The 26896-nt window shown below is 32.9% G+C and overlaps 1 protein-coding gene across 1 annotated transcript in view; it reads left to right on the forward strand.

Annotated features, from left to right (window-relative positions):
• Positions 1-26423, forward strand: part of LOC149187843 (putative uncharacterized protein YDL057W) — a 383231-nt gene extending 356808 nt beyond the window's left edge. Inside the window, exon 7 of the mRNA XM_089411483.1 lies at positions 26120-26423. Coding sequence (XP_089267609.1) covers positions 26120-26294 — 175 coding nt within the window. The 3' untranslated portion in view covers positions 26295-26423. The remainder of the gene's footprint in view (positions 1-26119) is intronic.
• The last annotated feature ends 473 nt before the right edge of the window (positions 26424-26896 follow it).

Here is a 26896-nt window from a genome sequence, read left to right on the forward strand (position 1 = left end):
AGAAAAATGAGATGAGGCATCATTGGATATTAATGCTTCCCTATGAGCTAGAAATGTATATCTAATAAACGAGGAACCTCTTGATGAAGCTTAGAAGATAAACCTTCATGAATACCTCTCATGGTGGATGCACCATCCTAGCTAAAACAAACTAAATTAATCAAAGATAGATCCATATCTACTAAAAGAGTTCCCACTGCATCATACATACACTAAATTGTTCCATCCTTTATTTGAAGCAAACATATAAACTTTGTTACACATTGAACTCTTCCTCCATTTGTCAAATATGTAATATAAACAATCAAATGGTGTTCCATAGTTCGATCAATGCTTTCATCAACTAAAATTGAGTAAAATGGGCTATGTAAAATCTCCTCTTTTAATTTGTTCTAATACACCTCTTTAGTAGCTTGAAGAAACTCTTTTCCTGATGATGTATTTGTGTATTTAGAATATTCATCTATTAGAGGCATGTGTGGAGTGCATTTATACATATTCAAGTCACATATTGACTTATACATTTCTAAAGATAAATAATATATAGCAACAAAATACATGCTTTCAATCACGGATATAATTCTCTCCTCAGCATCTACCTACCATTAGTTCAACATGTTTAGTGATTGAAATATTACTTCGTTTGCTTTCTCCATCCAAAAGTTGTAAAGAGAATTTATGAGCTTCTGATTCTACATGGCCACTTAGACCACTAACTTGAAGAGTGGTACTTCCCTCTTTTGCAAATGGAGTCTCTTTTAAATTTAACACACCAAGAACATTTTACCCTTTCGTTACTATTACAATTTTTTACAACATAAGCCCATGAAAATCTTCTCTTCCATTTAGATTTTAATATTATTTTGCATTTTTTTGACATGTTTCCTCTTTCAAAGAGCTCTACACTATCTAATTCATCATTTTCATGTAGATGAGCATCAATTTCATTTTGAAGAGTACATGATTGATTATAATGTTGTGGGAGACCAAGTGCATTGAGAATTTACGTTTTCTCTTTATTCTTCTTATGGCGACCAATAAAAGACATTTTCAAGATTTACACCTATTAACTCAATAAAAACAATAGAATAAGTTAATATATAAATTAAAAAGGAATAACATATTTACTAGTAAAGGAAATAAAATCAACTTCATATTAATACAAAACAATTATAATTTTTTTAATTATGGTCAATGAGTTGATGGACATGGTATGATGGTCTAACAAGATCACTTTCAGTTGAGGTTCCAATTTCAAAATTTGATCGTTTGTCAAATTTGATTGCTTTCACAATATTAATGTTTGTTTTTGATAATTTAAAGGAAGAATGTTGATGGTTTTGAGAAATTGTTAACAATATTTGATGTTGATGGTTTTGAAAAATTGTTCACAACCCATCAACGAACTAGGAACATACCAATCAACATAATTTGTTGTAGTACATTAAACCTCAAATTTGATTAGAACAATGGCTACCTAATCTTGGGAAAAGCGCTGATATTTTCCAAAATGTCTAGAGACATATATTTCAAAGAATACAATTGGCCTTCAAAGAAAACTTTTTTGTAATGTTCGATTATTATAAAATATAAAAGATAAATCTTTTACTGCAAGCTAAAACAAATATGGTGCAAAAACCTCTTCTAGTCGGTTCAAGCTAAAACAAATCAAGTTATAGGTAACAATAAAAAAAAATAAAGACCATATAGTCAGCGTCACCATAGTTGTGAAACAAGATTATTCTCAGCTTGATTATATTCATGAACAAGTGCAAAAGATGCCCAAATGCTTCAATTTCCTACCATTTAAACTAGATAGTTGACTAACCTCTTAGTCAATCCAAATGTTTTGGTGTAGTGTGTCCAAGATTTCGTCTATGTCATGCAAATGTATATGTTATGAGGTTACCTCCTTTCCTGTAGCCACTTGCTACATATCATTACATTCCTTGCCTGCATGGTCATGATCAATACAATAGGTATGGTATCTCTTGCTTAAGAATTCCATTCAATATTACTCAGAGCTTCGAGAGCTAAAAACCTTCAAGTTGAGGTCAGAGGATTTTGCTCAAACGAAGCTTGGATAAAGAACGCTCAAGGATAACGGATGTAAATTGCAAGTTGCAACTTGTAGGGAAAGACGCATGAAGTTATTGAATGGGTATTTAAGCCAAGGCAGGGCAACATAGCGTGCCTGCAAGTTGCAACTTGTAGGGAAAGACGCATGAAGTTATTGAATGGGTATTTAAGCCAAGGCAGGGCAACATAGCGTGCCAACATATATTCAATTTTATCCTCAATCATTCAAATCACCCACATTTGCATTCACAACATGTCTCCTTCTCGGTTTCTACATTGTAGGTTCATCAATTGATGTGAATGTAAACTTGAACGAGTTGAATTGAATGAGGATTGAATTGAATACATGTTGTCCCCTGTAGTTGTGGATTTTTGGTGGAGAATGTTTGTATTAGAAATTACTCAATTTGACTAATGGATAGCTAGAGGTATTTATAATATGGGTAAACTTATTGCTTATTGTGTACTAATTAAATATTCCACCTTCATAAGATTTTGGTAAATAAAAGAACTTGTGATTTGAATAATGATTCTAATTTTGATATTTAAATTAAATTAGTTTTTATTAATTTGGAAAACTTAAAACTATATATATATGGAATCGTAATGTGAACTACAAATTTTAGATTATGGCCAAACATTGTGGGAAAAAATGGCTAGAAAAACATTAAAACTCCACCTACAAAGAGGGTGTGGCAAGAAAAACATTAAGAACCCACTTGCAAAGAGGAGATTTGATTAGAACTAACGTAAACTATGAGCGATGTGGTGGCCTGGTTGACGTGATTTTATTTTAGAAGATATTTTGTATCCAAGGATTGAGATATACATCAGATTCATGTCTAGATACAATGATTCAACATTCAATGTAGAGGTGAACAGATTCAATGTCAAAGTACCTTCTTCCTTGGATATGGTTGAAGATGAAGGTAACTTACTGAAAAAAGTGCACATAATAAGATACCGAGCTATGTGATATAATTAATAATTAATCACACATACTATCATACATCTTTTTTTTTCCAACTCGCTCATTTTGAATAGCTCAGTCCATCTAACTACTGCAAACCACCATTAGTAGTTAATTTCTTCATGTCAAGTTAAAGATCTTAAAATAAAAACATTGACGGGTTATTAAAAATATTGTCCTTCTTTTGAAATATAGAAATTTAATCAAACCTTCGCCATTAACAAGTGATTTTGATATTTTAATTATTTTTCAACGGTAATTTTTTTTAGCCCTTTTGGGACGGGCCAAAAGCCCGAGAAAGGGTTGGGATGGGTTCAATTTTCAACGTTTAATTTAAGATTGTCCAAATTTATGTAAGGATGTTGATTATTCAAAATGTGAAGTTGAGATCTAGTTACTTGTATTATCATTAAATGTTAAGTTTAGTTGTAGTTAATGACGGTTCAACTATGCATTCTTCATTGTTTGGAGTTGACATTTCAATGGTTGCACTTATAGGTGGTTATTGATTTAACACAAAATAATAACTTCCAAAATTTGTACCTATAGTTTCTACTACCCTTCCATTAGAAAGGAGATTAACTTAAATATTGTTAAATACATTGACACGCATCACAATAGATATAAACAACTCTAGATATGTTCACCATGCTCTACTTTGATAAAGTAAGGATCTGCATCCATAATATAATAATTTCATAAATAATAATAATACCAAGTATGTTTGGAGTTGACATTTCAATGGTTGCACTTATAGGTAGTTATTGACTTAACACAAAATAATAACTTCCAAAATTTGTACCTATAGTTTCTACTAGTTTGTACCTATAGTTTTAATTAAAATTTCAAATACCATTATCAAAATAATTTCAACAATGAGGAATTCAAATATGACCAATTTGCAATGGTTAAGATGATGTTTTGAGGTTAAGATATGTTAATGCCATTGTCCTCTCATATAAAGGGTTTGTTGAGAAGCATGCTATAGATATTTAGTAGGGAAACCTCAAAACGATAATAATCCTTGAACATGTGGATATAAGTAGAAACTATGTTGTTGTGGCATTTGCAATTTCTTACTCAAACTAAAGTAATAAAAAATGTATGTTTGAAATTGTATTGTGGTTGCTAAGTCACATTATATTCTTAGCATGTCGATATTGTGCTTAATCATTGTTTATATTTCAATTCTTCTTTGTTGAAATTATTTTTTTTGTCACTTTCATGCGAATTCATTTAACAAACATTATTAGAATTGTTGAGTTGGGATTGATTTGTGTTCTTACCATTTTTTCATGTGGTACTTAATAATTGGTTACATTTTAGTTCCTCATTGTTGAAATTGTCATCTTTTCATTGCTAAAATTGAGATTTATGTTAGCTCAAAATTCTCTAAGGAAGACTCTCTAAACTATTGAGTTGAAATTTTTCTTGTGTTTCTAGCATGTACATGTTGCATTTTTTTTTTTCTTAAGAAAAAAATATTTATAACCTCAAAATGATTATACATATTGCTATCCTGCAGGGACTAAGCATTACTAGTAGGATTGACTTTCCGGAACCAATTTGAAACATATAGTTATAAAACCCCCTAGGGTGTAGAAACCCAAAAATATGTTGTACATACTTAGAGCATTGCCAAAACACTTTGTTAGTACTAACCTCATAATGAGCTTCAAAACCATTAGAGAATTGTTCATGTCCATCCTCTCTTACTTCAAAACTTAGATATCAAACTAGGGAAATCATAAATTAATAGTGGAAATTGATAGCATCTGCTTCATGCCCATCTTTAAATTCATGGAGGCTAAAGGAACCATAGGGTAGCAAAAAAACCTTTTCGATAATTCATCTAATTTTTGGTTTAATTATTTAGTAAATATGAATAAAAGAAAACCACTAAAAGGATTACAGTGAAGAGAGAATATCTTGAAGGAAGGGATTGAGGCAAATATTTCTATGTTTTATTTTTTTATTTTTTTTTTCGAGCTCAATAAATTACAATTTTTGAATCCCCCAAAAATTGGATTTTGCTAACATTTTTTTTACTAAAAAATAGAAGAGAGTCCAAAGCGATGTGATTTCTGCTTTTGTGTTATTACCTTTTCCTAGAACATATTTGATATGAAAATAATGATTTTTCTTTATGAAAAAGACCACCCCAACACCACATCTAGGAGGATCTCCTTGTCTAGTGCTATCAAATAAATCCCAAGGAACATCATAATCAGTTTTAGGCGTGACATAAGATCTCTGCTTCTTTTGCTTTAATTCCATTTTATACTCTGTGGTCAAACTTCTCAATTAGACCAATTATTGTCCTAAACGAGGATAGAGTTATGAGCCAACCAAAAACAATAACCATTATCCCAGGAAAAGAACCATACTCCTTTAGTGTAGCATCTTGGAGGCATTCCTAAATACAATCTTCTATCCTAGGCTTATTTCATGTCACCTTTGGTTGCAAGGATTAGGCCACACAAGCCCAAACTTGAATTACATAGGGATAAGAAATGAAAGGATGAGGGATTGATACAACATGACATTGACAAACAGAATATCTATTAGGCCCCCAAAACCCTCATTTATATCATTATTACATTCTAAAAGTTTGTTATTTAGGGCTTTTCATATGACTATTTTGGATTTGAGGGGACTGTGAAATTTCCAAATTTTATCCCACCACCAACTTCTCCTCTAAATTGAATGTCCATTTGAGAGTTATATCCCAATTTAGTTGTATAGATGTTCATATGTGGATTTTTATACTAACATAAGGAGACCTCTTCTTCATCACATAATCTGAGCATAAACATAAATGACCAACACAATTATGCCTTTCCACAGTGGCAGGCCACTTTTGTTAGAATATTAGATCTACTAGATTAACTATCTATCTAAGAAGCCAACAATATATCATCATATAAATAAGAACAAAAAGAGAACAAGGAAAAAAATACAAGATATACGTGGTTCACCCAATTGGGCTACATCCATGGGAAGGTTGTCTTCTATTATCTCTAGAAATCTCCTACATCTTACAAAGAGAGAAACTACAAATAACCCAATATAAATAGCAGTATGCTGTGAGAAAATTATAAGATGTGATGGTATCAAGAAATGGTATATCTCTTAAGAGGCTCCCTTGAACCTATTGTATACCTAGAGATGTGGAGGAATTATTCTCACATATTAAATGTAGGATAATATAATTCTCCAAATAACACCTCTTTATATAATAAATGGATACAAGACTATACAATGCCATAATAAATATGGGATATACTGTATTACTATTTTACATATGATTGTGGACAACTTCCGACATAATACAAAGACATTACTACCTTCCAAGGAATATAATATATTCCAACAATCCACCTTAATAGTGGTTGGGGCAAGGGCCCATCCTAACACTAAGGAAGGAGGGAGTCATTACTGCTCCTCCTTGATGAAAACTTCTCTCATCCCAAGCAAAGAATGAAGATGAACACACTTCACTTCCGTCAAGGATTTGGTGAAGATATCAATTGCTTGCTGCTTGGTAGGACAATACTCCAGAGAAAGAATACCATCAGTGACAAGACCTCGAATATAATGATCATCAAGGTCGAGATGCTTCGTCTTGGAGTGATATACCAGATTATAAGCAAGTTGAATTGCACCCTGATTGTCACATTTCAACGCAGTGGACGATTTCAAAACCAGAGCAAGCTCGATAAGAATATGTCGTAACCAAACGACTTCTTTAACTGCTTGTTTGGCTTCTCTATACTCTACTTGACATGAAGATAAATAAAGAGTCTTTATCTTCTTGCTGGACCAAGAGATCAGACCTGAACCAAGTTGAAATATGTAACCAGCAGTTGACCGTCGATCAAAATTGTCACCTTCCCAATCATAATATGTACAACAAGAGAGTAACATTGTAGCACTGCTCGAATAAAATACACCATAATGCAATGTCCCCTGTAAATATCGTAGAATTCTCTTGGCTGCCTGCTAATAAATTTCTCGAGGTTGCTGCATGAATCGAGAAACCATATTGACCGCAAAAGAGAGATCTGGTGTACTGCAAGTTAAATATATCAAACTGCCAATGAGTTGATGATAAAGAGTAACATCAACCAGTGGAGTGGTACACTCAATAGTTAACTTTACACCGGATTGAAATGGCATAGGAGCATGTTTACAATCACACATATGGAAATGAGCCAATAAATCTATTGCATACTTAGGCTGAGAGAGAAAAATACCATCGACCATATGCCAGATCTGAAGAACCAAGAAATAATGGAATGTACTAAGATCTGTCATCTCAAACTGCTTCTAAAGAGCAATTTTCATATCTTGAATTATTACAAGCTAGCTGCCAGTGATAATTAGATCATCCACATATAAAACAATAATGAGGACATTATCACCAAAGTTCTTAACATATAGATTGGATCAGATCTACAACAATTAAAACCATTATTCAAGAAATATGCATCAATTTTATCATACCAAGCCCTAGATGCTTGTTTGAGACCATATAAAGATTTGTGTAATTTGCATACTAAACTTGAGGATTCAGCCGAAATAAACCAGGAGGCTATTTTATATAAATTTATTCAGTAAGATCACCATTTAAAAAGGCACTTTTAACATCCATTTGATGAATTTCCCACTTATAAGATGCAACAAGTGATAAAATGGTTCTTATTATGTTCATTTTAGCAACAAGAGAAAAAGTTTCATTATAATCAATACCTTCAAGTTGATTAAAACCTTTTGCAACTAATCTAGCTTTATGCTTTTCGATCTGTCCTTCTGCAGTGAACTTAGTTTTATAAACCCATTTACAACTAACTAAATTCTCTCCTAAAGGAAGAGGAACAAGAGACCAAGTCGTGTTTCTTAAAATAGATGCATATTCAATAGACATAGCTTGTTGTTAATGAGGCTTACCCTTAGCTTGAGCATAAGTAGTAGGATCATCTATGGCCAAAACTTTGATCATAAGAGCAAAGTTAGATCTAGTTCGATGAGTGTTGGAAGGATTTACGACCTCACGACCTGCAGATTCAAGAGTTTTCTGAGCCCAAACTGGAAGAGTAGAAGGAACAAGAGTCACTTCAGGAGCTTCGTGAATTTCAGGTGGAATACTTGAGGGAGAGGAAGAATCAAGATCAATAAGAGGCATATAATTGGAAGGAGTAACAGGAATATGAGTAACAGGTGGTATTGGTAAATTCAGGGTAACATGAGATTCTACAGACTCATCTGGGGAAGAAACTTCATGAAATTGAACATCCCTTCTAATTATGACACTTTGATTAGAAGTATTAAACAAACTGTAAGCCTTGGAATTCTCATCATAACCAATGTAGATACACTTGTGAGATTTGGGTTCTAACTTTTCCATTATTCATCAGGAATATGAGCCCAACATTCACAACAAAACACCTTAAAATTACTAATATCCGGTTTATGTCCATTCCATTTTTCCTTAGGGGTAACATGCTTAAAAACTTTAATAGGAACTCTATTTAAACTAAAATTAGCACAACATATGGCTTCAACCCAAAATTGCTTATTTAGTCCTTTAGAATAAAGCATACATCTAGCCATTTCAACTAAAGTTCTGTTTTTCCTTTCAACAACACCATTTTGTTGAGTTGTGTAAGGAACAATATTTTGATGTTAAATACCATGTTTAGATAAATATGCATCAAATTCTTGCTTAAAAAATTCCCCCTCATTATCATATCGCAAGATTTTAATACTCTTACCAGATACATTTTCAACCATGGATTTAAATTCTTAAAATTTTACAAATGTTTCACTTTTATTTTTTAAAAAATTAACCCAATATTTTCTACTAAAGTCATCAATAAAGGAAAGAAAATAAACTGCATGAGATATTGAAGGAAATTCAAGAGGACCACATATATCACTATGAATTAACTGCAAAGGTTCTTTAGCATGCCAATCTTTACCTTTATCAAACATTTGCCTATGATGTTTACCAAGAACGCACCATTCATAAACACGAGTAGTAGAAGAAATATTAGGCAAACCATGAACCATTTTAGTTAACAATTTCATTTTACCATAATTCAAGTGACCTAATATTTCATGCCATAATTGAATTAGTTCAGTAGCATGAGCAACATAGGAATAAAAGGGTTGTCTCTTAGTTGAATTAAAGCAAAAAAATTTATATAAACCAACTGTATGATCAACATGACTAGAAGAGACCACTTTGTAATTTCAGTTGATATCTTTAAGAATATATTTATTAGGCCAGGCTTCGAATTTAAAACCTTTTGACATGCACGATAAATAGAAATTAAGTTGATGGGCATGTTTTGAACATGAAAAACATCTTCCAATTGACCATTAGCTACATTAATATTACCAGAACCAATTACAGAAAGTTGTTTACCATCACCAAAAGAAACTTTCTGAGATAATTGATTATTAGTGTCATAAGATGTAAATAAAGAAGCATTACCAGTCATATGTTTAGAAGCACCAGAATACATTATCCATTCCACATTAGAAGAAGAATTTCTAGACGAAACAATAGATGCGCATAAAGGTACTTGAGATTCATTATAATTTTTCTTGTTAGCTTTAGCCATTAAATGTTTCGCTTTAAAGCAATTCTTTTCTGGATGGTTGGTTTTACCACAATGCTTACAAGGATCATACACTTTCTTCCTCTTACTAGTTTCATGATGTGCATGAGAAGCATGAACATTAGTATTAGTATGATTAGAAGTGCGTGAATAAGAACCTTTAACATTATTAAAACTTTTCTTAGGATTCTTATTATGTGCCATAAGAGCTTTATTAGTTGAGACTTGTCTTGAAACAATCAACCTTTATTTCTCATTTATCAACCCTTTACAGTTATCATCAAAAGTAGGTTTCGTGGTACTTTGGGACAATTCAAGAGCCCTATTCCCAGTTTGGATGAACATGTCAAAACAAGATGGAAATTTTTGTTCTACAAGAATGATAAGAGAAATGTCTGTCTTCTTGTAATATTTACCACAATTATTTAACGTTTCATTTAAGTTTTTCAATTCAGCAAGATATAATTCTACTCTATCAAAATTAGTAGGATCTAGCTCATGAATATTCTTTTCAAGGTAATATGCAGAAACATCATCAGATTTATCAAATAAATAAGAAATAATTATCCATACCTCAACCGGGCTATCTTCTGCCTCAATACTCACCTAAAGGCTATCTGAAACCATTTGACCAATGAGCCCTCTTGCTTGATCACACTTTTCTTCCCATTTAATCAAGGCTTGAGCATTTGTAGGTTTCTTGTGTTCACCATTAACCAACCTCCATATATTCTTACTCCTGAGAACATCAATCGTTTTCATTTTCCATGCAAGATAGTTAGAATCGACAAGCTCAGGAACATAAGCTACTTCTAAAGTCATAATGATAGAAATTTTGACAAGAAATATAAACCCAAATGTAAGAAATGACAAGAGAAAAAGTGGATAAAAAACTGTAAATTTCTGTAGTTCGTTTTGCCGTCACGAAAAAACTATCAATCTTAAATCAACGATAATTTTTCTTCCAGTACTTCGTTTGAGCTGACTTTGTTTATTGAAATTAGGTAGCTCAGCGAGAGGAACCCAAATATCTACTCTGTTCTCGGAAATTCTGCATAGAAGGTAACAAATCTGACAAAAAATGTCGGGTGTCAAAACAAAAAACACTCAATAATGTTTCAAATGCTTATTATAACTAGGTTTCAAAATGGTGCAACCACTCTTCATCCACTTATGCGGCCAAAATTCTGATCTCAACCCTCGGTCGACCAATCTTTCGCCCTGCAAAAAAGGACCAAAAAACTGGACGAAAATCATAGATCTTTCAACTGAAAGATAGATTTCCTTGAGGAGAATCCAAAAACCATATAGATCTTACAGAAAAACAATCAAGAGCTCGTTGAAAAAAAGTCTGCAAAAAACTACATAAAAAAGTTAGGGTTATGAGAAAAAAACTCAAATATGTAGAATCAATCCCAGATATGAAGAGAAGCCTAATGGTGACCAGATAGAAAGAAAATCTACAAAAGAAATGAGTTACTAGGTAACAAAAAATGAATATACACGTTGATGGTTAAATTCAAAGAAGCTGCTAGATCATAGTAGTCATGGCTCTGATACCATGTTAGAATATTAGATCTACTAAACTAGCTATCTATTTAAGAAACCAACAATATATCAACATATAAATAATAATATAAAGAGAATAAGGAAAAAGAATACAACATATATATATGGTTCACCTAGTTGAGCTACATCCATGTGAAGTTTGTCTTCTGTTATCTCTAGAAATCTCCTACAATCTTACAAAGAGAGCAACTACAAATTAAACCCGATACAAATGGCAATATGTTGTGAGCATAGTATAAGATGCAATGGTATCACAAAATGGTATATCTCTTAAGAGTCTCCCATGACCCTATTATATAGCTAGAGATGTGGATATTAAATGTGGGATAATATAATTCTCCAAAATAACACCTCTTTATATAATAAATGGATACAAGAGTATAATATGCCATAATAAATATGGGATATAGTGTATTACTTTTTTACATAAGATTGTGTACAACTTCCAACATAATACAAAGACATTATCACCTTCCAAGGAATATAATATATTCCAACACCTTTAGGCCTAAATACCCCTCAAAATTTCAACTATCTCCTGCAAGTTCTTGTGGAAATTGGGCTTTTTCATGTGCAAACAAATAAATACTTGAGTTATTGAGGAACCAAATTATATTGTTCGAGAAATGAAAGACGTCGCCTGCCCCCATCCATGGATCTTCACCAATTCTAATTTTTGATCAATTACCAACCTTTTAGACTATTTGATGACCAATTAGAGGGAAGGAGGCTATCACAACTTTCCACATATATGAAACAATTTTAGAATATTTTCGAGGCAACGTGTACCAGTCTTTCATAGATAAACCATTCAAATATTTGGATCTCATAACCCTTCCCCATAACATAATTTTTCATGAGATGATATAGACTTATAACCACCAAAGATTGAGAGAAAATAAAAATGTTTTTTATGCCAAAACCCACCCCAATTTTTTGGCATCGCTATACTAGTCGACTTCACTAATGGAATTCCTTTAGACACTTGATTTCTGTACCATAAGAAACGAAAACTAAACTTCCTTAGCTTGGAGAGAATATATTTAGGAAAAATTGTCATAAAGATCCAAAAGATTGGAATACTTTATAATATTGATTTTATCAAAATAAAGTGCCCCAGTTTTGATAACATTATGTTCACCCAAGGATAAATTCATGCCTCAACCTTCTTAAATAACCACAACCAATCCACAATTTTATATGAGTTAGGTTTGCAGTAAAAGTCTAATTAGTTCAGACCATCATCCAAATCGTTACAAGGATAAGACAACCAATTTTCAATTGAAATAAAGAATACTCTAAGAGATTACATGAGAGTAGACACAACTTACTTTCATTTAATTCAATACTTGCACTTTTTTGTATAGCTCCAATATCTTGTATATATTTTTGGATTCATTAGTAGACTCGACTTTGAGAAGAAACACATCATTCAAAAAAAGAAAAAGGGACATGAACTACGATCATGAGACCTTGACACCCATGAGGTCCCATTGTATGCTTTATTTCACCATTAATATACTTAAACGTTAGAGCCACTAAGATAAATAGGAAGGGTGATAGGCAATACCCTTGTCAACTCCCTTGGGATGTTTGAAAAAACTTGGAAGGAGAACCATTAATTAACTGAATGAAAGAGACTGACTATACACATCCCATGATCCATCAACCTCAAACAAGTCCAATTAACTTTGTAATAAGCCTTTGATAGGTTTATCTGAAGCACCATAGGAAGGATATTCGATAGCTTGATTGAATGCATAACTTCCTAAGCAAGAGCCATTACATCAGGGATTTGACACCAATGGAGGAAGCAAAATTGTCCTTCCAAAATAACATTACTTAAGATAGGATTGCACCTCAAGGTTATTTCCTTTGAGACCAATTTATATGTGGATTTACAATAGTAAATAGGATGATAGTCATTGAAACAAGAAGTGTTATGTTTTTTTGGGAATAAGAGCTATGAAGGTTGAGTTGAGGACACCTACCATCTTCCTAGGTTGTTGAGACTCCTTAACAACCTTGAGGATATATTCCCTATTAAAATCATATAAGCCCACATAAAATTCCACCAAATGACTATCTATACCTAGACTCTTTCCTATTTTGAGTGAGAAGAGAGTACTTCTTATTACTTCAGAAGTTTTAGCTTCCAAACTGTATTCATCTCTTTGATGATAGAATGGGGAATCTCTTGAAGAATCTAGGGCAAAGTAGTGAGTGTGATTCTTCGCTACTTGATAACAATTTGTGGAGTATTTTTACTTTTCCTTATTAGATTATTATTATTCTTCTTATTATTATTTCACTTGTATGTACTTCATCAAACTACTACCAAAACATAAAAAAAAGAACACAAGATGTTGGCTCTCTGCCAGTGCCAAAACCTCTCTTCTCTTGAGAGGAAAACCCTTTAGTGAATTTATCTTATTGAAGCTTCTATTGATCAATTCCAAACCATAGACACTTGACAAGAATATCCTCCAAGCAAAAGTCAATTCCTTCCTTCTTTCTGCACCTTGTTCCCCAGCACTTCTTCCGGCACTCTATTCCCCAAAACTTCTTCCAATACTTTGTTTCCCGACACTTCGTCTTTCTTTGATATTTGTCTAGGAATATTTCTTGCTCATGTGAGCCTCTTAGATGAGGTTTTCCTCTTCTATCCCCTTCTCAATTAGATTTCTTCTTTGACCAATTGTGATCCTTCTTGAGATATGAGTGTATGATTGTGTTGTTGTTCTGCTGCCCTAGTTTCATGCACATGTGGGGGGATTAATGGTGTTATATACCCTTCCCTCCTTCACTTGAGTATCTTTCTTATACGCTGGAGTAGGAGGCCTTGTAGGCTTAGTTTTAGCCCCAAACAAAAATATATTAGTGCATATGGATTGTTGTTGTCCTAGCTGCAGGGAAAACCCTCTATTTTCCTTGCACGCATGACTGTAGCAGCCCTAGAATAGACCTCTTGACTTCGGTGGTATACCCTCCTTCTTCGTTGTCCTTGGAGACCCTCTTACTTCATTCTATCTTTCCTTTTACCTTTGCTAATTTCAGAGCTCATTGAGTGTCTTTTATTGGAGTTGAAAACCTCTATAAATAGAGGATTGTCCCTTCATTTAGGCCGACTAGTCAACTGTTTGCAGGTCGACTGGAAGATTATACTTCAGATGGTTTCTCTGGTAGTATTGCATGCTTGAAGGAGCTTCTTGATGGTACCCTAGCATAGGAGGAGCCTTGACTTTGCTTGGAGGTATTATCTTGACTTTAATACATATTTATACAAGGTGTAACATGCCCTTAAGGTATTCAACCTTCCATGGATTGAAGTTTGTTTACTGCCCCCTCCAGCCTGTATTCATACCTCAGACTTGATGATGTGATATCACTAGATCGACTTTAGCTACAGAACGCTTACTGTAAAATAAAATTCAACTACAAAAAAATTTTCTGCCATAAAACCCTCGTGATATATGATCCCCTCCATAGAGTTTCTATTGCTTTGATACCATGTTAATTCTTTTATACCTAATCTAATTTATTTTACTTCAACAATTTATTGAAAAACCTAGAAAATATTAATCTCAAATATTTCTGAATTTGTTGATAAAATTAACAGTATATTAACTCAAAAAATAAAATGTAGTGGAAGAGAAATAAGGAAATAAATCACACTACAAGAACAAATTTGTGCCCAACACAATATTCCTTTATATGAAATTTCTCAGTAAAATTTGGGCCTAGACCCATAGAGAATACATAGAAAAATACAATTTCTAGGAACCTGGAAGTCGACTCCATTGGGAAAAATCGACTTCAAGGAAATCGACACTATTGAAGGAAGTCGACCTTTGGAAAATTTAGCCTCCACCATGAGAAATTCGACCCTTCTCTTTTCCCTTGTATGATCCTTGCACACTTGAGAAATTTTGCCTCTGGATATTTCATCCCTCATCTAGTAATTCGACTGTCCTATTTAGTTGACATGACCTCTCTCTTTCTTAGGTTTAGCTTCTCTGAAATTCCCTGTTGCAATTTTCCTCACTTGTCTTCAGTCTAATCAAGCCTCTCACTCTTAAGAAAATTACTTCCTCAACATAATGCATTGTCACCTCTCCCTTAAGCTTTTTTTATAATTTCATCAAACCAAAATCCCTAACTCGAATCTCCTAAGTGATCAATGGCTGGGATTAAATCCTAAGCCTCACTTGAGATTTGTTAATTTTTCTAGGGCTATATTGTTCTTTGCTAAAGATAACTGCATTTCAAACTTTATCATCATATGCATTCACCCCATTACATCATAACATCATTAACAATTATGTAGAAAGAACAATAACATCAATATTATGGTGGAACAGAAAGGAACAACAAAGAAAAACATGCACAAAGGGGACACTGGAGTTTTGATCAGAGACCAGGGCAAAACCCCATAAGGGGGAAAACCCATCCAAATCCTTTTTCTATTAGATATTCATCAATTGCTCTGACGAGATACAAATTAAATTCAAAGTGAGATACATCATTACGTCAAGTCTCCTAGGGCTAATCCAAGTCAGTTCACAACTATGTTTGTGAATTGACATCTAATAATCCAAGAAAGCTTCTACTATATCACTGTTGCAAGAAACATTATCATCATCAACACTGTCACATTTTCCATCCAATGCGTTGTCACAGTCAACTAGGTCACATTAGACCATAATTATAAGAATTGGACCAATCATTGAATTGGTAGACGCTTGGATCGGGAACCAATTAGAACCGTACGAAAACCGGACCAAAAAACCAGTCAACTGATCATGTGCATTCATATAAATCCAAGCCATTTATACACAAATAAGCAAAAGTTCTCATTTATATAAGGGTTCAAATAACCAAAATAACACCGAGTGAAATCCATCTCTAAACCGAAAATACATCAGCAAAAAATCTCCACATGGCCCCTGGCATCCAAGAAACATAATGCTACAACAAATACCTACATATCATCAAATCATTGCCTATATTGGGATCCTCATCATTAATATCACCCTCTAAGAATTAAAATAAGAGAGAAAATCATAACATCTTAAGTCAAGATTTTGTTTGAGTGTTGACTTATTTTCTTAGTAGCCCCATGATAGAGGAGTTCAAAAACGAATGCCACTGACATCAAGATACATAGAAGGCTTTGTGCTATTGATTAAATACTAGTTCCATACACTCGTACATGAGAAAATCCAATGTAGCATTGTGATCCCTCCAATCCTAAAATCATGGAAAACTGTTAAGCATGCTAGATTTTGAGTGAGATCTAAAATTCTAATTTCTCCATATGAAATCCAATGAGGTCAAAACCACTCTCAAACATCCTGAGTCATTTGAATTTAAGAATTTAATATTACCTTGAAATGCATAGTAATAATTGGGCCATATGCTTGAATATTAGGCACCTATTCTAGGCTAGTGCCCAACTAAAACCAACATTAAAAGAAAAAAATAAAAACATGCCCCACTTGCTGTGTTTTACGTGGATTTACTATATCAAACCAAACAAAAACAGTTCAAGTCACTGGTTCAAACCGATTTTTTCCTCATAACGGTTGAATTGTTTTGAACTAGCCAGTTTGGTTCGATCCTTATAACACCGCATCATACATACAGTCATGAACACAACCATATAACAAAGGTCACTGTATCAAATATCTCTCTCTCTCTCTCTCTCTCTATATATATATATATATATATATATATATATAGATATCATAAGAGAAAAAGTCACTGTGACAAGAATATGTAGATTACTATCTGAGCTACTATTAATGTCAAGGATATACTGCCAACAAAGGTGTCTATCATCATATAAAACAAGATCTATGAAATACAATCTAGTCATTATCTCACTGTCCTATAGATTTGCACTACCATCAAAGTCATTGTCCTTGTCTAATCAGATTTGTTGTCATGCCATCTATCCATATATTGATTATTGCAAGAACATTATCATACCAAGAATGCTCCCATGCATTTAGGTTACCATTGTTATAGGAATATCATTTACAGGCAAACATCACTGTCTACCAAACATCACTTAGAACGTCCTTGTCTAATCAAAGTTGTTGTCATGTCATCTATACATATATTGATTATTGCAAGAACATTATCATACCAAGAATGCTCCCATGCCCACTGTTATAGGAATATCATTTATAGGCAAACATCACCACCTGCCAAACATCGTAAGGAAAATTTTAGGGGCTAATTTTCCATGCTTTTTCCAAAAGAACGATTCATTGATTTCCATGTTTTTGTAAAATTGTTTCATCCAAATTTTATAAAATAAAATAAATTTACCTTAAAGCCAAAGTTTTATATACACACCACATAAAAGGATTATAAAATTGAATATTTTTACAAAATATCACTGAACCTTTTACAGATTGCATATCATGGACCAGTGAGATACACCAAGAATTTTAAACTTTAAGATAAATTTTCATCCTTAAAATTTTCCATGCAAAGCACATGACTTTTCTCATGTCCCTTTTCTCTTCCTGTGAAGATCCTCCTCGAATCTAGTTTTTCTTGGCTTTACCCTTTCAATTCTTTGCTTTCCTAGCAAAAGAATGTTCTTCATATCCACCTCCACTTGTATGCTATCCACTAGATATCGAACTCTCTGTATCTCCTTTTGGGTGAACTCATCCTACAAATTGGCCCATTCAGGAAGCTTGTCTCTAGCAAGGGTACTTGTTACAAAGGTAGCCCATTGCTTGGTACAACCACTGAGGGCTATCTTGATAATTTCACCCTCATCCACGATTTATCCAACAATTTACAATTCATCACAAACCTATTGGATTCTTGTGAAGTATGAGGTTACAATTATAGATATGTTCATTCTTATGTTTCTTAGTTTCTCTCTTAGTATCATCTCCATATTTTAGTTGTTACTTTGGTACAAGTTCATCAACGCTGACCACATTTGGTGAGATGTATGCTTTCCTAATATGTGAATGATTATGTTATCCTCCATAGCATCCAATATGATCCCTCTAACCTTCACATCCTTTAGATTGTGTTCGACTACTTTCACATGATCTATGTTGAATAATGTAACTAGGTTCAGTTTTCATAAATGTATTTAAATCACAAGATATTGTATTTGTCAAAAGAAAGAAAATGAAATTTCATTACCATTAAAATTGACTTATTAAAGCATGGGTTTCATGCTTGGGTCAATTGTTTTTAGGTCAAAGTCTCCATTGTAGGCTTCTAGGGGTTGTGTCAAGTGTCCTTGTCCATGTCATAATGTAAAGAACCCTTCTTGGGATTTATTTGTCAAAGAAGAAATTTATTTTATTGTAAAATAGGTCAATTAGGATTCCTCCACCAATTCAACCTCAAACTGGATAATTTTGCCTAAATTGGGCAACAACATCACTATATCAGGGCAAAAACTCGACCTCATTTGGGACTCGCTCACAACAAGTTCGATTTGCAAATTTTGGGGCCAGAAAAAGGTGTGAATTTCAAGGAAGAAGAGAAGAAGGATAACGAAGAAGAAGGTCTCTCTCAAGCATAAAAGGTTGAAATTTTCTCTCTTTCTCACGTGTGAAGTTGTTGGAAGGGGGCCGAAATTCTGCAACAACTAGGAGGTCAAAATTCTGCTGCTAGGGTTTGAAATTATGCAACTAGGAAGTTGAATTTTTGGATTATTGTTGGACTGGAGCTGTTGGATAAGAAGAGACTACTATATCATCTTGGAAGGCTGACTTGGTGGAGGAAACTCTGTTGGTCCAGGGTCTTGGTCCAGGGTCTTGGTCCATCTCAATCTGAATTACTGAAGGAAGAGTTATTGACTGGGTTTTCCCCTATATAGGGGTTTTAGCTCTGGCTATCTACCTACATCTGGTGTCCTTGATCTTCATGATTTTATTTTGATAATTGATTGATGAAAAAAAGATAAATAAAAACATAAGAAAGTTAATAAGAACATACGAATATCATAGGAAATTATCAACATAAGAAAATCTTTTTGCCTTTTTGATTTTCTAACATGGAATCAAAGCTAAGGTGAAAGAAAGAAGGAAAATGGTAGTATGAAGATCTATTGAAAGGAGAATAAGGAGTTTTAAGGTTAGAAATAGAAGATATCAACATGACAAACTCAATGAAGGCATAAAACAAACTAGAAGGAGCCTCCAACTATAGGGCTTGGAAAAATAGAATAGATCTTATTCTCGAAAAGAATAAAGTCTTAGATCTTGTTCAAGGAAGATTCAAAAAGCTTACCGATGAATCAAGTAATGCAGATAAAGTGAAGTTTACAAAAATTGAAATCGTGGCTATGAATCTAATTGTGGATGGAGTCAAGGATAACTTAATTCCATACATATCCAACATAAAACCCACTCAAGAAATGTATGAGGCTCTCTCCAAGTTATTCACAATCAAGAACATAGGTCAAATAATAAGACTTAAGAAGGAACTAAGAACTATTAAGATTACAAATGATGATATTGTTTCCTCATAGTTTATAAGTATATCCAGAATTAGAGATGAACTCCAAGCAATATATGAAGCTATCCTAGAAAAGGAGCTCGTAATGAACGCTCTTCGAGGACTACCTAAATCTTGGAGTGCCTTTGCATCAAGACTCAACAGTTGGAAATATATGCCTAAATTTGAACAAATGTGGAATGTATGTTGCCAAGAAGAAGCCAAAATATCAATGGTAAACAACAAAAAGGGAAATGAAAAAGAAAACACCTTGACTTCTTACTCTGCTCATCACAAAAATAAGGGAACCTTCAAGAAATTCAAAGGACCAAAGAAGAAAATGGACCTATCCAAGGTTTAATGTTACAATTGCCACAAGTTGGGACATTACTAGAGTCATTGTCCTGACAATCCAAGAAATAAGAAAATAAATAAGGATCAAGAAAATGTTGCCAATGAAGGACCACAAAAGAAGAACAAGATTGAAGAAGAATCAGAACTGAAGGACTTATACTACTAAGTCCTCCCTTACACATATCCTCCCTTGGTCATCTATTCTAAGTTCTGAATTGTTTTCCTTTGTGTTTTGATCTCTAGAATTTGTAAGTCTAGCGGGTATTGTTAGAACAACTCACCATTTTACCAAAGATAAGTATCTTACTCCTTGTATTATCATTTACGTCTAGTTTCCCTCTCTTATCAAGATGTGTTTGTATTATATGCTAATAACCCTTCTCTTGATATCTTCCCTTGGCTAGGAAAGCTTGATAATTGCTTAAGTATCATGGAGAAGACCTTAAAGGATAGACTTGAAGCATGAAATAAGTTCCATTGAAGCCCTTCAAGCATTGATTTCCTACAAGGTTTGTTAAGAAACAACCCAAGGTATGTCTTAGCATATAAGCTTTGTTACAAAGATCTCTTCATATAAATGTATGATCATTTTTCTTTTAAATTTTGCTCTACATTACTAACATTGTCATGCCTAGGGTTTTGAATTGTAAGAGATTCTTGTTTGGGTGATCAATCATTAGATTGAATCTACCCTCATTACATCATTCATATGGAACCCTGAAATGTTCTCTATAAAACCCTAACCTAAGGGTATGCCTATATTTATGAAACCCTAGTCTACTTAGGGTTAATGATGAAGTTTAGAAATCCTATTCTGTTGTTTAAAGCCTTGAAATTGTTATAATAAAAACACTAGTCCTTTAGGGCTTTCTATAAAAAATGATGTATTAAATCCCTATATCTTTAGGATTTGCTAAATTAGGGTTTATTAGAAAAACCCTTATATTATCTATAGTAAGATAATAGGAATGAAGCCCTAGGTGTATGTTTTTCTGTCTGATAGAAACCCTAGGTTGGTCAAAATTGTTGTATGTCTAACTTTAATGTATTGATATAATTTTCCTAGGTTTACCTAGGAGATATTGTTGTATGCTTATGCATGACTATGAAATCATAGATATGTATATTAGAGTATGCTAACCGAATTGTTGTTGCTCATGTAAATTCTGGGGTGTATAATAAATCCCTAGTAGAGAATGATATTCTAGAATATGATGATATTGTTTTTTATATGATTTAGTCTACGATTTGCATCAAACCTTAGTAAAGTCTAACTTTGTTGAAACATTAGAGGCATAATAGGATTGTTATTTTATTGGATTACTATATCTAAGGAATTGTGTATCGAAAATAAAATCTAGGCTTTGCAATAATTATAGAAGACACTGTCTCATATCTTTGGAGGTAATATTGAGGCCCTAGATAAGATGAGACTGATCTAAGTTACTTTGTGGTGTAGTCCAGGGTTTGTAACACAACCCTAGCAAAGAAGTTGAAGTTTATAAGTATATGTCTCCAAACTAGTTTTAGATATTTGATGTCTAAAGTACTTGATTGTTTTGATGGTTCCATTATATTGACATAACTTTGATACAATTAACTTCATGCTTCTATATATATTTGTTTGTACTTTCTATTAACGTTTTGCAAATACACATGATGTCTATATGAGCATGATCAAGATGACCTTGATGAAGTTATGAAAGGTTGAAGCTTCTCTGATGTCATAGAAGAAGAACGTAGTGGATCTCCCTAAGTTAAGAGGGAGTCTAGATAAAGGTATATCTCCCCGGTTAAGAGGGAGGGCATACTATGACCATGAATACCTTGAAGTAAGAAAAAGTACTATTGACGAATATGAAGTTGCAAACAAAAGACTTGAAAAGATCTAAGGATGTATTTGGTGTTGCTGAAGAAATGAAAGAAGAGGAATGCTTCTAACAAATTATAAATGGATACCTTGATGATGATATAAGAAACATTCGAATGAATGAAGACTTGGAAGGTTTGTGTTTACTTGTATGTATATTTCAAAGTTTATTATTGACTGGGGTTTGTGTTTATATAGTTGAATCTCTCCATAAAAATGTTGAACACTTTGGAAGCATGTTTGGACAAATGGATATATCTAGTTTGATAGGAAGAGTTGAAGCATCTAATGGTTGATGCTTGGGAGGACATTTGGCCGACCTATGTGTTGATGTCTAGATCCCAAAGAGGGAGGGTGGCGTTGGTCATGGAGCTATGACCTTGGATACACACCTAGATCCTTAGGTTGATGGTTAAAAAGTAAGCTTGATGGTACCTAGAGTGGCTGAATGCTTGAGTCCATCTTAGTCCCACCTGGATATATAACCCTGGTCCGGTATCTAGTCCGTGGCACTGAGTTTGCCTGAACTCTTCATAGTCCATATTGGAGATCTTCCATGTACCTCTATATGGTTGTAATTATGAATACCTCCCTAGTTAAGAGGGAGTGTTGAGGAATGCAACTAGGTTCGTTATTCATAAATGTATTTAAGTCACAATATAATGTATTTGTCAAAAGAAAGAAAATGAAATTTTATTACCATTAAAATTGACTTATTAAAGCATGGTTTCATGCTTGGGTCAATCATTTTTAGGTCAAAGCCTCCATTGTAGGCTTCTAGGATTTGTGTCAAGTGTCCTTGTCCATGTCATAATGTAAAGAACCCTTCTTGGGATTTATTTGTCAAAGAAGAAATCTATTTTATTGTAAAATAGGTCAATTAGGCCTCCTCCACCAAGTCGGCCTAAACTAGGAAGCAAAATCACTATATGAAGGCATCAACTCAACCTCATTTGGGACTCACACACAACAAGTTGGATCCGCAACATTTGGGGCCAGAAAAAGGTGCGAATTTCAAGGAAGAAGAGAAGAAGGATAACAAAGAAGAAGAAGGCCTCTTTCAAGCATAAAAGGTCAAAATTTTCTTAATTTCTGACACGTGTGAATCTGTATAGTTGTAAGAAGGGGGGAAAATTCTACAATAACTAGGAGACCAAAATTCTATTGTTGGGGGTAGAAATTCTGCAACTGGGAAGTCGAATTTCTGGATTATTGTTGGACTAAAGCTGCTACATAAGAAGATACTACTATATCATCTTGGAAGGCTAACTTGGTGGAGGAAAGTCTGTTGGTCTAAGGTCTTGGTCCATATCAGTTTGAATTACTGAAGGAAGAGTTCTTGATTGGGTTTCCCCTATATAGGGGTTTTAGCCGTGGTTGTTCGCCTACATCTGGCGTCCCTAATCTTCATGATTTTATTTTGATAATTGCTCGCTGAAACAAAGATAAAGAAGAACATAAGAATATCATAAGAAATTATCAACATAAGAAAATCTTTTTTCCTTTCTGATTTTCTAACAATCCAAAGGAACATAGGCTATTTGCCATCAAAATAATGATGATCCTCTCCTTCCATGGACTAATGTTTGTAGCCACTCCAACCTATCTTCAAATCTCAAACTAGATGATGCAATTTCACCATATCGATTTCAACCACAAAGCCTTTGTTGCAAAATAAAAATTCTGTTGATCAAATAATTTTTTTGTTGTAAAACCCTTGTGTTGTATGATCTATTCCACAAATTTTCTGTTGCTCTGAGACCTTATTAAAACATCTAATGCCAGATATGATTTATTTATACCTCAATAATTATTTTATACCCATAAATTTTTACTCAGTGAAATTTGAAAATGTTGGAAAATAAAATAACTACTATTTGAAATTTCAATTATTAAATTTGTAGCAGAAATAAAACAAGGAAAATTAGTCACACTACAACAATAAAATTCTCCCAAAACAATCTTTTTTCACTTTATATTGTCAAGGGAAATTAGGACCTAGACCCACAAAGAATACACAATTAAATTACCACAGATGGAACATGGAAATTGGCTCCTAGGGAAAATAGTCCTCAAGGAATTTGACCGTCCTAAAGATTTCAACCCTAGAAAAATCATCCTCTTCTACTAGATGACTTGGCCCCTCTTTCTCCCTTCGTATAACCCTTGCACACTAGAGAAAAATAAACCTTTGGATAATTTGGCCTTTCTCCTAAACTCAACCCTTTTGTTTAGTAATTCGAGCTCTCTCTCATAGACTTGCCCTCCCTAAAATTTGCTCCTAAAATTTCATTGTTGCAATCCTTTTCCCTTTTCTTTAGTCCTGGGATCTTTCACTTTTTGAGAAAACTGTTCTCTTAATAATCACAATGTAATGTGTCTTCATCCTCTTCCATCGGTTCTCTTTATAATTTCTCCATTGGCCAAATCCTTGATCTCTAAAGTGATTGAGGGCTAGGATTAAATATTAGCTTTCTTTGTTCAACGATGGAGATTCAATCTAAGTCACTTAAATAATTAATTATCCATAGGAAAACATTAGTCCGAAGTCAACATTAATTAAATAATTAATCGAGGTACTTTTTCCTAAGTTAAAATTTAAGAAAGAGATCATATTAATTTCTTTTCTCGAACAACCACCTAAAGAGGTCTTCTTTTCCTACATGCCGCAAAAGACCTTCCAATGCTACAAAATCAAACCTCCAAAATCTCAAGAAAGTGGGCGATTCTACAAAGTTATTTCTTTCAAAAGAAGACTTAGAATATGTTAGGGTAGATGGATGTACATTTGTGATGTTGCCTCTACGTTCTGTGTTGTTTAGGCATATGTGAGACCCAAATGCTAAATCTAAATGACATATTGTAACTTTCTTGTTGAGTCGAGAGGCTCATTCTACATCCCAATATGAGGGCGATGTGTAATTTTAATTGTGCCAACCTGGAGTTGGTATGTGTCCCTCTTAAAATAAAAATAAACTATTATCTAAATTAAAAAACAATGTCTGCTATGATAAAAAAAATGAATATGCTATGCATGTTTAGTTAGTTGTCCATGTACAAAGCAAAATTTCATGTAAAGTAATTAGAAGCAAATAAAAGTACCAGTAAGATGTTTAAACCTTATAATTTAAAAAAATATGTCAACACAAGATTTAAATAAACTATTTAAAGATCTATATTAAGTAATTTAAGTTGATATCCACTTCATATATATCTATATATAGAATCAAATGTTAAAGAACATATTATAATAATATTGCATATAATAAAGTACTCAATGTAAATTATTAATAAAATATATACCAATTAATATTGACATATACTTAAAAATGTATTAATGATAAAAATACCATTTTAATTTGGTCTAGATACACATGTCATGTAAATTTTAATGTCAACTATACGTATATTATATATTGTTTAAAAAAATTATGTATATATCATATAAATCTATTGAATGGTGTTTGTTTAAGTAATTTTTATTTATTTATTTATTTATTTTTTAATTAGAAATGCAATAATTTTTTTTTAAACTTACAAGTTTTAGTTCTGTACTCTATATAGCATTCAAAAATACATTTTAAACAACTAAAAATTACACATTGTATTTTGCACTTTAAAAAAAGTTTACAATAAAATATTACATATTGTCCTGACGATGAGCCACACTTGCTGGCTCTAGGACAAAGATGTCTCTTTATGTGATTTACGCCGAAGCTCTTCTTACAATTACATATTGTATTTTGCACTTTAAAAATTCAAAAATACAATTTAAACAACTAAAAATTACATATTATATTTTGCACTTTAAAAATGTTTACAATGAAATATTACATATTATATTTTGTATTTATATTGTATTTTGCACTCTAAAAAAAATTTGCATTCAAAAATACAATTTAAACAACTAAAAATTACACATTGTATTTTACACTTTAATACAGTTTACAATGAAATATTACATATTGTATTTTGTATTCTAAAAAAATTTACATATGAGGAAATTTAAAGAAATTTGATCTTTCTAAATTTAATACCTGATTAATATATACTAGTGTATTTTGAAATGGTCGGCTTTACAACTCTACATTTTTTAAATATTTTATTTATGTTATTTTAACTATTTTCTAGACATGGGATTTTGATGAGTTCTTGAAACTTTTACAGGGTGTTGACCATTGACGGCTCTACGGATGAGATTATACCTGTTACGGATGCCTTCGAATTCGATAAGCTTATAACAAATCATGTTCTTCAAGTTATAGATGGAGCCGATCATGGCTACAGTTTCCATCAGAACGAATTGGCATCTGTTGTCGTCAACTTCATAAAATCTAGTTGAGAGATGCCTAAAGGCAAGACATATCATGTGGGGCCTTGTTCAAGAAGAATGCACGTCTTTGGTCAGTTTATTCTTCGATACGGTGGCCAGGTTTAATTTAATTTCCAGAAGCACCACTGTCTACATTATATGATTCAGGTTATTGGTGTCATCCGTATTTATCTACAATATGTGAAAAAACGTCAATACGTAGTCCCCTATTTTTTTTCCGTACAGGGACATTGCAGTTGAAATAAGTCCAAAATCCCATGTTGTCTCTCCTGCTTTCTTACACATATATATTTTTGACTTTGTTAATTTTATAATAATTTTATAATATATATTTTTCAGGTAATTTTGTTTGGAATAGAGTTTATAATAAATTTTTCTCCAAGTTTTTTTAGTTAAAAAATAAAATTTTAAATCAAATTAAATAATTGATTTTTTAGGTCCAATAGACTAAAGTTTGGTTTCAGTGAACATTAACCATCACCACCATCAAAATGTCAATAAAATCCAAAATGATTAAAAATTATTTGATATGTAATATTGTACCATTCACATGATGTAGTTAAGATGACAATTACATTTCAAACCACTAAAGACTATTAGACAATGAGCTA

This window comes from Pinus tabuliformis, chromosome 3_1 (assembly GCF_031772625.1).
Source record: "Pinus tabuliformis cultivar Carrire ecotype Pingquan chromosome 3_1, CPIR1, whole genome shotgun sequence".
Taxonomy (NCBI): Eukaryota; Viridiplantae; Streptophyta; class Pinopsida; order Pinales; family Pinaceae; genus Pinus; species Pinus tabuliformis.